Source organism: Neopelma chrysocephalum, unplaced genomic scaffold (genome assembly GCF_003984885.1).
Source record: "Neopelma chrysocephalum unplaced genomic scaffold, ASM398488v2 Primary Assembly neopelma1_59, whole genome shotgun sequence".
NCBI classification, from domain to species: Eukaryota; Metazoa; Chordata; class Aves; order Passeriformes; family Pipridae; genus Neopelma; species Neopelma chrysocephalum.
In genome coordinates this window covers 27,694,154-27,708,790 of record NW_020897714.1, presented here as the reverse complement: position 1 = coordinate 27,708,790, position 14,637 = coordinate 27,694,154, and the positions used below count along the sequence as shown (strand labels likewise).

General features: G+C 43.8%; 1 protein-coding gene across 2 annotated transcripts in view; it reads right to left on the bottom strand.

Moving 5' to 3' along the window:
* Positions 1-14,637, bottom strand: part of TMTC1 (transmembrane and tetratricopeptide repeat containing 1) — a 145,230-nt gene that overhangs the window by 38,475 nt on the left and 92,118 nt on the right. For both annotated transcript variants that reach the window (XM_027680631.1, XM_027680632.1), the window contains 2 exons: positions 9,677-9,841; positions 1,477-1,590 (listed from right to left, as the gene is read on the bottom strand). In XM_027680631.1, the coding sequence (XP_027536432.1) occupies positions 1,477-1,590; positions 9,677-9,841 (279 nt within the window). The remainder of the gene's footprint in view (positions 1-1,476; positions 1,591-9,676; positions 9,842-14,637) is intronic.

Genomic DNA, 14,637 nt, shown 5'->3' with positions numbered 1-14,637 from the left:
AAAGGTATAAACAAATTCAATGACTGGAAGCTGGTGCTACACAAATCAGTCTAAAAATAAAGGAGGACATTTTCAACAGCCAAGGTAATTAACCTTCGGTACAGTTTATTGATGATTGTGCTGGATTTTCCATTCCTGGAAACATTAAAAAAATAGGAGTTTTTTCTAAATGACTTCCTAAATGCCCAGCATGGTAACACAGAACAGGATGCTGCTCAAAAAAGCTAAAAATCACCTTCACCCAGGTTCAGGCCCTCATCAGTGACAATGAACTCCAGTCCTCCCAGCGTAACCTGGGTGGGTTGGGAGCACTCAGAAAGCCTTTATCATAACCCTGTCATCTGGCCAAAAGAAAAAACATACATGTAATTTCTGGAGTTCTCTGTCACACCACATGTCAGGAAAGAACCTTTCTTGCACCTCCTGACATGCCCTATTGGAGGTGAGCTTTGCCCTTGCTGTCCATTAGAGCTACTCCTCACTTTGTCTCTCCTTCCCAAATATGCTTCTATTCCTGAAAACATTATCTGCACACTATTTCCCTTGCTACCACCCCATTCCCCACACTGTTTTCCCTGCACTCATTCCTCAGAGGGGCTGTCCCTTCTCCCAAGCCCCAAGGAGCAAAGTGGAGAGGTTTGGGGAACTGAGGTGACCTGTTTGGTGCAGTGAGTTTGGTGCCTGGGCAGCAGAGAGCAGGTGATGCCCCAGCTGAGCTGCACCAACAGTACTGGCAGGAATGGCAAGCAGAGGGAAGCTGCTGGCAGGGAATGACCCCATCTGTGAGTGAAGGAAGGGTCCTTCAGAGATACCACAAGATATGTCCCATATTACAAGCCCAGCCCTGGTCCTTGATTTACCATTCATCTCTAGGCAAGGCAATTCATCCTCCTGCTTCAGCTTCCCTGTGTACAGAACCACAGCAATGATATTTGCCCTATGACTGCACAGGAGCATTTTCAGGATCAATTAGTTTAGTGTTCATGCAAAGCTCTGTGGACAGAAGTCTCAATACAAGTACTGAGCACTATTATTGTTACTGCACTTCAGATGGCTACCGCACTGACATTTTCCAGGCATGCACCATTAACAATTTACTAAGATAAATGGCCCAGGAACCTGAAAATGCATTTAGGACAACTACCTCCTGCTTACCAGCATACCTTCAGCTGCGTAAATGACACCTCATTGCTCAATGTGTAGCTATGGTAACATTTCTATCTCATATATTGAAGTGCATGCACGCACACACACACACACATACACACACGTGGAGCTGGAGGGAAGCCAGGTTACCTCATTTAATTACATACAAACACCGAGCCAGAGAACTTTCCCAGGCTCTGAAAGCCAAGCTGCTCCCCAGAGCCGGAGCTGAGGAGCAGGCAATTTGCCCCATGCCTGTCAGGAACGGGATGGGTGAACAGCAGGCTGCACCGCACAGCCAGAGCCCCAGCAGGCCCCCAGGGGACTTACTTGAGAGCAGTTTTGTAGTGGTAGATCGCCTCGATGTTACGGCCCTGGTCCTTCAGAAAATTGGCGTAGTTGTAGTGCACCTTGGCATTGTGGGGCAGGGTCTTCACTCCTGAGCTGCGGAGAGGAACAGAAGCAGCACAGTGTTAGCAGCCAGGTTACCCCACCTTCCCCTAGGCCCACCTTCTTCTCATGGTCCCTTTCTCTGAAAAGCTTGCTTGTAATTTGAGCACCTTGTCACCTCCTGTGCACTTTTGTCAACACAACTCATGTTGTAACCCCAAGCTTGTCCCATGCACTGGTACACTGAGTGCCCCGGGCAGACATAAATACGTGGCAGCAATTCAACTTCTCCTGGCTGCCGTCACCACAGGCACTTCTAGCACCAACACTGCAACACTCCCCGTGGCCAGATGCTGTTGTATTTTAAAATCTGAATTATTCAACTGAAAGACACCCCCCCCCAAAAAAAAAGCTAATATTTAGAGGGAAAGCGTGTAGTACCTTCTAATAACAGGGTCCCTGCTAAAATTTGAGTGTCATGAATCACCTTATGAAAATCTTGATTTAAACATGCCAGCTGCAGATACCAAAAAGAAGGTATCTTTTCCATATGCATCAGCCACTAGAGGGGAGGCATGGCATAGTCCAATACCGAGCCAGCACGTATGCACCGCTTAGCACTGAGCAGAGTGTGGTCGGGAGGTGAGGGCTAATGGGACTCTCACCCCTACGTGGCAAGTCCTAACACTCTGGCATTATAATACATGACCAAGGATATGTGGCTGCACAGCCACCCCATCCCTCCCCTTCACCTCCCCTGACACGTGTAGACTGAACTCAACACTTGGAATTAATAATGAGAGCACAAAGACAAAAGAAGAAGAGCAAGCATATGCTTATTTACTTAATTGAGAGTGCAGAAAGCAAGGTACACCCTGCACAGCTAGAGGAAATGCTGTTTCAAGGTTAAAGAGAGAAAGAAATCACAGGAGCATGTACACCATGGAAACATTTTCCCTGCAAGAATCCAGAGAAGTCAGTCCTCTGTTTAATGGGGGAATCCTTTCCAGCACATAAATGGGGGCTCTCTGAGGTAACAGGAAATAAGGACGGATAAATTTGTTCGTGTAAAAGCAGACGAAGAGGTGTTTCTTGCTCACAAGCAGATTCCTGCCAGCTGCTCGCTTTTCAACACTCAGCATCTTTAACCCTGCTACTTCAGGTAGGAAAAGCAAGGATTAGAAAATTCCCAAGCCTTGTCTGTCTCTCCTGTTTAACTTTGGTGAGCATGGAAGTTAATCATAATGAGACAGGGTCACACACAGCCCCTACAGTGGGGTGCACACCCTCTCCCATGGAAAGAATGGACTCAGAGCTGCAAAAACCCTTTGTCAGGGATTTCATTGTAAAACGGTGCTGAGGAATTGCAGTGGCAAATCCCTTTGGTTATCAGCAGCCAGTGGTATCAAGCATCGCTAAGGCCTACTTGTGAGAGCTTCCAAAGCTTTGCCCACAGCAGCCTTATGGAGTTCCACCCATCACAGCCACGGTTTGCCTACTGAAATTAAAAATACACCTTGCATTTGGCTTCCTAATCGCCAGGTATTTCCAAATTACTTGCTGGGAGCACTACAGGAATAAGACATTTTGTGACTAATCGCTGAATTAAATCAGTTAATTGATGCTATTCTTAAGAGAATGATTTTCTATATTAGTTTTCACAAAGATATACTGCACCAGCAGCAAGTAATGTGTGACTGCTATGGCTGTGTTAATTTCCACTGGCCTTGGGAGCTATTAACTACAGGCTTACAACCTCTGGGCATTACTGGAATATTAATTCTTATACAAAGAGGGTTTCATTACATCAGCACCAGCATTACAGGCAGAGACACAGCACTCAAAACTGCTGCTCTCTGAGAGCTACATGAAATGAGTTGCTGGCTCTGCTACAGCCTCTGCTGAAACACAGCAGACTGAGTTAACAGTGAGGAGTACATTGCATATGCACAAGCACTTCAGTTCTAATGAGATACAGTTTTAACAGTAAGATGCATATGTTTGAATATTTTAATTCTGGACTGTTTCCCTTTAAGTAGAATTTATTTTTAATTCTGCTGGTCCCACTTATTAAAACACCACTTCTTTCATCTGCGTGCTTCTGCTGGTGGTGGGGGTGACACAGGAAAGGCAGAAGTGGGTTTGGGTTCTTAAGATGCTGTCTTCTGCATCACACTCCCTGACCTATTTATTCTCCTTGCACAGGCGGGGAGTGGGGTGTTTCATTTTGCAAATGCACATAGCAATGACTGAGGCTGCTTGGAGTCTCTGCATTGTGGGAGGTAGCAGCAAATACAGCAGTCGTCGGACCCAGAGGGGAATTTTCAGGAGAGTTTAGGCAAACACTCCTGCTAACTGACTCTTGACTAGTTAAGGACACTGTTTGCTCACTGACAGAGGAAACAATAATGTCCATAGTGAAAGCCAAGAAGGAAAGGGTGGAGTATAAATAACAAAGTAGAACATGATGTTTTTTCCATTTCTGCTTCCCACAAGCCCCTAGTCTCTCACAATTCCAATATAACTTTCCAACGCGCTTTTCCAAACCCTCCTATTTCCCTATTCCCCAGCCCAGCACATGCATGCCCTTCTGAAAACCTATGGCACTGATCTGGCTCCAGCCAGAAACAAGCCCACTGAGATGGGACATCACTTCTCCAGAGGATTTCCTTCCCTTTTGACTTCTACGACAGCAGTAAGTGACATAAATGAAAAATAAACAATAGGCAAACCTTTTTGCGTAACACTTCCTCTCCATGGAAAGGCAAAAACCTATTAGCCATAAATCAGAGAAATAAAATACCACTGATACTTTCCAACCTCAAATACCAGCATTATCCAAATCCCACTTCATTTGGGAAAAGTCTCCTGTGATCCCCTCTGATGTTTTCCTAAGTGCATGTTCTGCTCTTCAAAGTGACTGGGTGCAGGCAGAGGCTTCATTGATTTTTGGTGATTTCCATATGAAAAGTGCTCATTTTACAAGGAAATGAGGCCACTCCTGCCTCAGCAGAAGCCCTGGGAAACCGATGGGATCTCCTCTGCTTTGGGAATCATTATCATCAATAAAAGTTCTCTACAGCAAATTATTCTCTGGATGACACAAACAATCACTTTCCTTGGCTTCCGACCCTTTTATTCATTTCACAGATATCGATGTTGGGCCATATTAAACTGTCCTATAGAAGATGTCCAAAATGCACTGGGACTTGCTCTCCTCAGCTGAGTGAGCTTTCAGAATTAACAAAATAACACAGCAGTTTATGTTGCATTCAGGGTTGGGGCAGTTTTTGTAAATTACTGAAGTCACCAGACCTGGCTTGGGAAGGAGAACTGGTTACTAAGAAAATGTCACTTTTATACAGTTCCTTTGCTGGTTACAAGTGAGCCTGGTGTGTTTCCAGGCTCTGTCACAAATGTGGGCAGTGCGTGCAGATGCTTTCCAGGAGCAACAGGAAACATGGCAGCGCAACAAACCTTGAAAAGGTCAGTATAGCGGACGCAGAGGTCAGCCCACAGCCCTCACCTCCCTTTCCCTGGCTTCAGACATTAACACTGACCGCAGCTGGAGCCTGTGGAGACTGACCTTCTAGCCTGTGCATTCACTCAATAGGGTAGTTCCTTAAATAATTAACAAATAAGTCCTCTCTGCCCACCTGCCAATACAGTAAGACAAACTGCTTGGGGCTTCTGGAGATGTCTTAGAATAATACGCCTCAAATATTTAGATCTCTAGATATTTAGCCACTTTTTATACTTGTGGTTTATTTGCTTCTTATTTAGCCCTTGTACATATGCTTGTGCACCTATGTGGAGATGCATCATTTCCTGAGACAGCAGCATCCTTCTCCACACTGCTGCTTTCAGTCAGGACCTGGCAGGATTTCTGTATCCAGAAAACTTGGTCTCTGGGCTGCAGATTGAGAGTGGCAACAGTGCTGCCACTCAATGTCAAATCAGAGCAAGTCTTAAGAAAGGGACAGAGTGAGGTACAAGCACAAAACTAGTAACACACTGAGTACAAAAACATCTCCTGGACCAGCATAGGAAAAGCATATTTAACAGAACAGGTCCCAGCGAAGGGAATCAAGACAGATTGACCCTGAAGAAACACATCCAAGCAAATGGAGGAATGAAAAGTAGAGGTGAAGGAAAAAAACTAAGAGGAGGGAAAAAGCAGTAATTAATTAAAGCAGCAACAGAAAGAGGAATGAAGAACTAGGAATGTGAGTAAAGATTCTCTCAGCACATACTTCTTAAAAAAAACACAACTTCAACACACAGAGACTACCAAGTAGGTTGATTTATGTCTCCTTTCCCACATCTATAGATTTGCTCTGTTTTGTTATTATTTTCCCTCATACCTCTTTTACTGTTCCTTATCTCCACTTCTGCTTCAGTCCATTAAATCTACTCCTGTTTCATGTGCCTCCACCCACTTCTCCCTCCTCTACTCATCAGCTATATACAGCCTCCTCCTTCTGCCCCAAAGAGATCTCTCACTCCTGGGATGACATTATCTTCTTGTTATACTATTCGTCTTTTGCATTTCCTTCCCATCAACAAGAAGGGTCCTACCACAATAGAGACTGGGAGAGATGTGTAACACCTATCAAAGAAGATCTTAAAAGGACAACCAAAAGGCCAATAAGGGTAAACAGAACAGTAAATAAAGCCGTGAGAAATGAGAAATGAAAAACACCATTTAAAAAGTGAACACAGAGCTAAAGAATGAAAAAGAGCATAAACGTCAGCCAGTTAACATAAACCATAATTAGGTAGACCAAGAGAGATTTAAAGAAAAACTTGCTAAAGCCATCAAAGCTAATAATGGAATACAGAAGACAGAGGAAACCTGCCAAAGATCCCCTAAGGCAAATAGATGATGGAGATCTAAAAGTAGTGCTTGAAGAAGAAAAGACCACAGCAGAAAAGCTAAATGGATTCTCTGCACCAGTGCTCACTACAGGGAAACCAAAGGAGGTTGCCACACAGGAGCCTTTCCTCACAGGAGCAAGACTGAAGCACTGTCTGTAACTGAAGTAGCAGTAAAAGAGGCTTTTAAACAAATCAACACCAAGAACAGTTATAAATCCATTGGGCCTGGTAGTATGCATCCAAAGAAAATCAAGCATGGAGCTACTAGCTGCGGTAGGTAGCCTATAATTTATATGAGACTGGCACTAGAGGAATGGGAGGTGACGAACATGATATCATTTGGCTCCAGGGAAGGGATCCTGGGGGGAAAACAGAGCAGCAAGTCTGATTTCCACTCCAGGTTATTTGGGAAAACCCATAATTAAAACTAGTTTTAGCAAACTTCTGGGTAACTACAGTCCAACAGGGAATAATTAGCCTTGTATATTGCAGAAAGAAATTTTTTGGGCAGATCTGTTGTTCTTTGACAGATTCAACAGGTAGCTGGTACTGAAACTATAGAAAGCTTTTATGAATATTTAAATATAGCCCAAGTCAATCAAAAATCACAAACATCAATGTTGTGCACTTAAATGTTCAAAGAGGGTCTTTTTGATAAAATCCCTCACTGAAGACTTCCAATTTCTTCAAGGCATCATGGGGTAAGAGGGAAGGTCCACTCCTGAATCAATACCTAATTGGAAGACAGCAAGGAAAGAGCATGAGAACAGTTTTTACAACTGGAGAAGACTGCAGGCAGGGCTCCCCAGGGACACGTGATGGCATCTCAGCTGCGTCCCATGTTCACAAAGGATCTTGAAAAGGGAGCAAACAGGGAGGCGACACGTTTGCTGGTGACGCCGACATGAATCACACAGCAGGAATTAAAACTAACTACACTTCTTTGCAGAAGGATCCCACAGTATTGAAGCCTGGGCAAGAAGACGGCACATGAAATGCAATTCTGGTACAGACAGAAGTATCAGAGAGTGTGTACACAGATTGATGTCTATAAATCAAATATTTCCAATCATAATAGGTGTCTTGGGGGTTTGTATGGACAGTGCCGTGAAATTATCACCCAAGGCAAGTAGAAGATCAGGAATTAGTAGGAGAAGAGAATACAAACAAGAAAGCATTCCTAAGTTTCTGTGCTGCACATCTCTCTTGAAAGGAGATTCTGGTCTCCTTCTCAAAAGGATGGATCAGAGTTTGAAAGTATCCAGCGAAGACTGACAAGAGGGATCAGAAATGCACAGCTTCCATATGAGGAGAGTTCAAATCCAGCAGATTCTAGCATGAAAAGGAGACAGCCTTGGGTGAGGACACGGGGGTTGAAGACACAGAAGTGCCTTTATCCTAAGTGCCAAGCTGATAGTTACTCACTACTCATTCAGAGTACACACCAGAACTAGGGGACAACAAACCAGATAATCAGGCGGAAGGCTCACAGCACACAGAAGGGAAATCTTAGTGTGCACACTGTGTAATTTAACGACAGAGCCCAGCGCACAGGATGCTGTAGAGGCCAAAACTATAAATAGATTTGAAAAAGCAGTCAGATACATTATGGAAGAAAAGTCCATCAGTGGCTGTTAAAAGCAAAAATAGCAAGTAACTCCTGACTCAGGAAGTCTTTAAACTGCAGATTACTGCAAGCTGGGAAAGAACTGGAGAGAGGCATCGTTGTTGATGGCCCTGTTCTTACATTGCTTTTCTCGGTAGCTGCTGCTGATTGCTCTCAGGGGCAAGCCAAAATATGAGCTGACCCAGCAGGAACACATCTACAATTCCGTTGTCTTCTCAAAAGACCAGGGCAGATCTCTCTCCCACGAGTGTCCCCAAAAGACCTGACCTGAAGAGTGAGCCAGCTCAATGCAAGCCACTGGGCTACTCCAAATCGCTTCCTTGAGGGAAGGCGTTAGCCCCAGCTCAGTGCTGCACTGAAGCATTGGCAGGGCTTTGGAATTTGAGCTGGCTGTGGATGGTCACCCTGCTTTGAATGGAAGTAGGAAGGACAGAAATCCATTTGCACCCAACTAAGCAGACAAAATCTTACCCTTGTCTTCTACAACAGAGCCCCTGGCACCCCATATCATCCCAAGAGTGCTCCTTAGGAAATGTCCTCCTGTCATCTGCTCCAGTCTGACCTCATTCTTAAACATGGGTGACCATAGCCTTATGCAACACACAATACCCTATGATGCCTGCGAGTCAGTACATGGAACTGTCATATTCCTGTCTCCCTTTCAGGAAGAGGGTTGTCTAACTTGGAAATCATCCTACTTTCCTCCAAGTGGCCATTGTTAGTCAGAAGGTTTGGACTGGAGGTGCGTCTCCTGTGGATTGCTGTGTGAGCCCAGACCGGTCACCATGGCTGCTGTTTGAACAGCAAAGAGTGTTTCAGGGAGACAGGCAGTGAATCATGGCAGAGGGAAGAAACCTCTAATCCAGATTTTTTTAAAAAGTCCCACTTACAGAGCTCCAATGACTTCAATAGTGTTTCCTGAAGACCAGAGGTTACACATAAAAAAAATTTCATACTTTCAGTGCTGCACAAATTAAACTTTGCTCTGGCTAATAAGTTAGAAAATAAAGCTAAGCAACCCATGTGCAGATCACCTGTGTTTCTGCAATTACTTCACAATTAGACAACTGCTGAAAGCAGCTGGAGGCAACTGCAATACATTTTCTAGCAAAACACAAAATGAAACAGTCTGTTTCAGTGCAAGAAAATACATAAATGAGGTTGTAAAGAGAGCTATTTGGCAAAGAGTAATCAAATAAAATGAAATATGGTACATTAGGTTCAGCACTTCATGGCATTTCATTTTTGTCATTAGAACATTGCTATAGAAAATTCAATATATTCAGTAGCGTTACTATGGCGTTCTGGAGGGTTGTGACAAACTTTTGCTATGTCTTTAAAAAGGAAAGTGTTGCACTATTGTTAAATCTACAGAATCAAAATTATTTTAAAACAGCATGTATTAAAAATGTGATTGTCAGAACCAAAGTTTGAGCATAAGCATATGAAGTGCTGACACCAGTTTCTGTACAACTACCAAAAACCAGAAAGTAGGTGTTATCTTATGATAATAAAAATATTAATTATATTGATGATGCATCAGTAGCAGGACTTATGGTAAAGAAAACTATTCCATGTAACAAACTTATTTTAAACAATATAAAAATGTAAGTATTCTCCCGTGGTCAGTCATACCTGAAAAGGGATTCTCGTGACAGCCAGATTTCGTTCTGTTTCACCGTCTTCCAAGAGAAGAGCAGCAGCAGTAAAGCAAAGAGGGTCAGAACAGTAATTCTCCATTTATTTAACCATGTAGACAGCTTATTTAGACCGTGGACAAAAAGGATGCAATATCCCATACTGGGAAAAAAAAAAAAGGAAAGGGAAAATGTACCAAAAGTTATATTTCAGGAGTCTGTTTTATATGCAAGAACATTCAGTATCACGTTTATTATGCAATTACAGGGAGTTTTGGACTAATGGCATTTTCTGGGCTAATAAACTTCAATTCAACAGCAGATTTCCTCAAGTTACTACGCAATTTCCAAATTAATCTAAATGATAGACCCGGATGCCAGAAGTACAGTAGCATACATAATACCACCCAGCATAATGGCAGCTTACACCAGCCCGTGGAAGGCAGCTGCTTTTCTGAACAGCGAGCTAAGAAAGCATCATGTAATAACAGTAATACTGAGCACTACTGGAGCAGTGTGGAAATGAAAAGCATTTTAACAGAGGGAAGTCTCTAAACAATCCCAGTGGTGGCAGCTTTTAATTCCAGTCTACAGATTGCGAAGCTGAGGCAGGGGAGCAAGTGTTGTAGTCAACGCCGCAGCAGGAGCGGGTGACAGAGACCACGTCAAAAGGCAGGAGTCCATCTGGGTCTTGCCCTTCTGCATGAGGGCCAGCCCATCCCTTATAGTGCCCAGCCCAGAACAGCTGAGATGCCCTAGCAGAGCTTCCTTACTGCCCTTCCATGAACCAACACACGGGTCTTCTCCAGCACCCAGCCCCCAGGTGCTTTCATGGCTCTCCGGGAATAACTACAGCAGCATGTTTACAAACCACATTTGGACTGAAGTCTTATTCCTGTATAACTTTAAATAAATTCCATAATTATTTACCTTAATTCAAGAGTTATGCTAATTCTTCCAATGATGCCCCTCTGAGTTGGAAATCCAGTGCTTTTGGTTGCCATACTTAGTAAGCCACTAATTCTACTTGGCATTTTTTAAAAGGAATTTCAATTTCTGTTGCTCAACGAATTTCATTAGCTTATCTACAACTCTTCAAATTACTTAGCACCTGATTTAGTGTTAGAGTTAAAACCTGTCTTAGTCCAGGGAGCTCCCCCTGATGAAAAAAGGGAGCAGAAGGCTCTGGAATAACTCTTAGGGACGATCAATATATAGGGACAAAAGAGCACCCCTCCCCAAACCAGCACACCTTGAACCCCAGCTGAATCCTACACTTGAATGAAGGTAGGCAGGAGGCAGAGAGATAATTACACCCACCCACACTCCAGTCAGAGATCCACAGTCTTTCCTGGTCTGTACCCAAACATCTGAGCAATTTCCCTGTGAGACTGCTATGAGGTAAGAAAAACTAAGAACACAATTCCCCCATCAGAGGTGACCTTGCAAGGAAGCACATGATATGGTGGAAGTCAATGTGGAAATCAGAAAAACATTCCATATTCGAGGAGCTGTGTGCCTGCTTCTGAGCATAGTTTTTCTGCCCTCTAGGAGAGCCGGGCACATTGCTATTGCTTAGTCTTCCTACGGATGGAGAGGGACAAGAGTTTTTCCTTTCACTGAGGAAAAAAGTGCCTCTATAGTATGTACTGTGATACACCAGTGTTGTCGCTGGCACAGCACAGGTGCCTTACAGAACACAGAGAAGTATAGACATAGGGGCAAATCCAGAGGCAACATTAGATCTGGTGATCATTCAAAACTCCTTCATTGTTGTTTTTGAGTTCTCCCATTTTTCAGAAGTGGTTATCTATATATTTTCTTCACTTAAGTATGCTTGCACTTCACTGCAACACATTTCTGTGTCACTTGCACTGCTTTTTCCGTAAACTCTTTTACACATATATGTTTATTGCACCTACATTAACTGCAAGCATTTAGAGCTACAAACAGAGATGCCGGTGCCAAACATTCCAGCCTTCAGACCTATTGAACCCTACTTTAAAACCTCTGAAAAGCTGATCTCTGTAATAATCCCTCCATTTCCAACAAAAAAATGCCTCAAAAAGCCTGCAGACGGGTTTTCACTCTGTTATTTTGCCTTTCTGCAATTTTATCCTTCCCTTGGAATTAATTATCTGGCATAAATATTATTTAATTGCTTTAGCACAAGGCCGTTTTCAAAGTAATTTCCCTACACCTTCACATATTCAAGAACAGGCCCTTTGTACAGAATCATGAACACACCCAGAAAACAAAAAATGCAAACGTCAATGTCTTGGTATTTATGTCAAATCCTGTCCCAGCTGTTGGGAATTTCTGCCTTAGCAGCAGTACTCAGTCTGCTTGTCTGAGGCACAGCCAGCATCACATTACACCTTACACAGCCACTGGGAAAGGTGCTGCTTCCAGGAGTTGTTCTCCAACATCTGCAGTGCATTGCCACAACAGTTACAGAGAGATGGTGAGGAGAAGTAAGAGTTCAGCTCAGATGGCAGCTCCCACCCCAGCTGCCCTGGCAGTGACACAGTGCAGGTACCTAGCAGTGCCCAGCTCCACATAGCACTTCCCATCAGGGCCTCCTAAAGCACTTTGTAGGGGAGGTCTGCTGCAATCTTCCTCTTACGGAGCAGGAACCTGAAACATGGCAATAAAGTGATTTGCTCTGCTGAAAGGGGACTGGCAAACACGGCAGTGAAGCTGCAGTCCAGGACTCTACCCATAACACGGGGAGTATGCCATGCAAACCAAGATATCTTGCTCAACAGAGCACAGGACTCTCAATAGATAAACAGGTAAGTAACCCAAAAGCAGGCTCCACACTCAGCAGGGAAACAAGACTATAGGGTTAGGCAGTAAGTCCAAATACAGAGGAGAATGGGTTCCCAAATGGCTGCTGGGTGGGAATGGTAGCTCATGAAGTACCAGCCTTTCAAACCACAAAGCCACCACTTGTAAGGTTAAAGGGCAAGGTTGAAGCATGATTTACAATTTAATAAGAGAGAGATAACTTTGATAACAGTTAGGACTGAGTTAGGACCGCACAATTAGAGTCTAACTATCCTACAGTTAATGTCCCTGCACTGTAAAGTGCATGGGAACCCAAAAGAAAGGAAAAAAAGGGGAAGGATCAGACAGCATGAACTAGATGAATATTTTTATTTTCACAACCTGGTGAGTTTGGTTTAAAACTTCAGACCATTTCCTGCCACAGATCATCAAGGAAAGGGTGGGGAGGACACACCCGTGCTAGGACCTTTCAGTGGAGATGTCAGGTGGAGCCCCATCTTTTTGCATGGCCTTTTTAATGACATGGTCAGTTCAAGCCCATCCCCTGGCTGAGGGCAGATGTTGCATTCCTGACTACAGGTCTTTTGCAGGCCAATGACTTCCAGAAGCACAGAAAGCACTCACATGTCCTTTGCTGCCAGGAAAGAATGTGCATTTGTGATTCCATGCCACAAATAGTTTGCAAAACAATTCCCTGCAACATCCCCAAAGCCATAATCCTAGTAACTTTTGCATCTCTTTTTACATTTCTACCTTAAGGCCAAATAGCTATGATGAAATCAGGGCAAATCCAGACTCCTCCTCCAGATCTCATGGTCTGCTCTAAACAAAACAAATGTCCACAATATATTATAGCATCTGTCAAAAAATACCCCATAATTATATTACTATTGTTTCCTAGTTCCAAAACCACATAATCCCTCATACCTTACAACACGTGTTTCACACTAGACTCAGCAGTTCCAGTACAGAAATTAGGTTTAGTACAGAGACCATGTAGTTTTGAACCAGTGAAGCACCAAGCTTCCGAAGGTGGAGCTCTGCAACAGCAGCATTCCCTGACAATCACTGGAGAGCCCCCCCCCACCACCATGCTTCACCCTCCAGATGCAAGTTCATCCCACTTCCCTTGATCCCAACCTCATCAGGCTTCAAGTAAAGCCCTTGGAAGCTGCTCTGAGTTTCAGCAAGTCAGCAGCAGCCCAAGTCGTGGTACCCTGGTGGAAAGGGCCACACAGGTGAGGCTGGAATTAATTCAAGAAGGAAACTTGCCAGGTAACATTTCCTATGTTGTTAATTCTGCCATGACCCTGCCATCACCCACAAACACAAAGAACATTTCAAATACGTCATCTTTTTTTTTCCTCAGAGTGATAGGGAGTCAAGTCTATATCAAAACTTACCACTGGCTCACCAGGAAAGCAGTTTTTACTTGCACACATTTACAGGAAAAAATGAAAATGTCTCAAAAGGACCTTTCATCAAAGACCTGTTTGCCATGTGAAAAACCTGTCCTTAAGTACTACATTCCAGACATCTTCGTAGCTATCTGCATATGTATTGAGGCTGCAGGGTTGTGGGTTTGGGATTTGTTTGGTTTTTTAGTTAACTCTAGCATTTCCTAGGGAGGCAACCATTTCTCCTGAAGGGCTTTTGTCTTGCCATTGTCATGCAAGCACTTTTCTGAAATACTTTGTAGCAAAACCAAAACAATGGGAAACAAGCAAAATCCCCAACCCACTTTTCTTCTTTTAAGTCCATTTTCCACTGGATTACTGTAAAACTGCTAAGCTTTTTTTTTTTTGCTTTTTTTTTCTTCCATAGGATAAGCAACAACCTGCTACAGCAACTGTTCCCCACTGTGAAAAGTCCATGCAAGCTTGGTCCCCCAGGGTCCTGCAACGCAGGACCTGAGGAACAGCCCCGCAGGTGAACATGATAGTATTTTTTCTGTGAGCTCACAATGAGCCCACTTATTAAGGGAGAGCCTGTGACTTCAGAAATTCAATGATGCAGCAGGAAAGCTGTGCAAATGGGCCAGCAGGCCAATGGTTTCATGCTTCCTCATGTTTCAGGCTCCTGAGGTACTAAAGTGGTACCTTAGGCATGCCCTGAATTGCAGTGAGGGCAGGGATGCACCCAGCAGGGAAACCCTCTGTGCCACTGCCA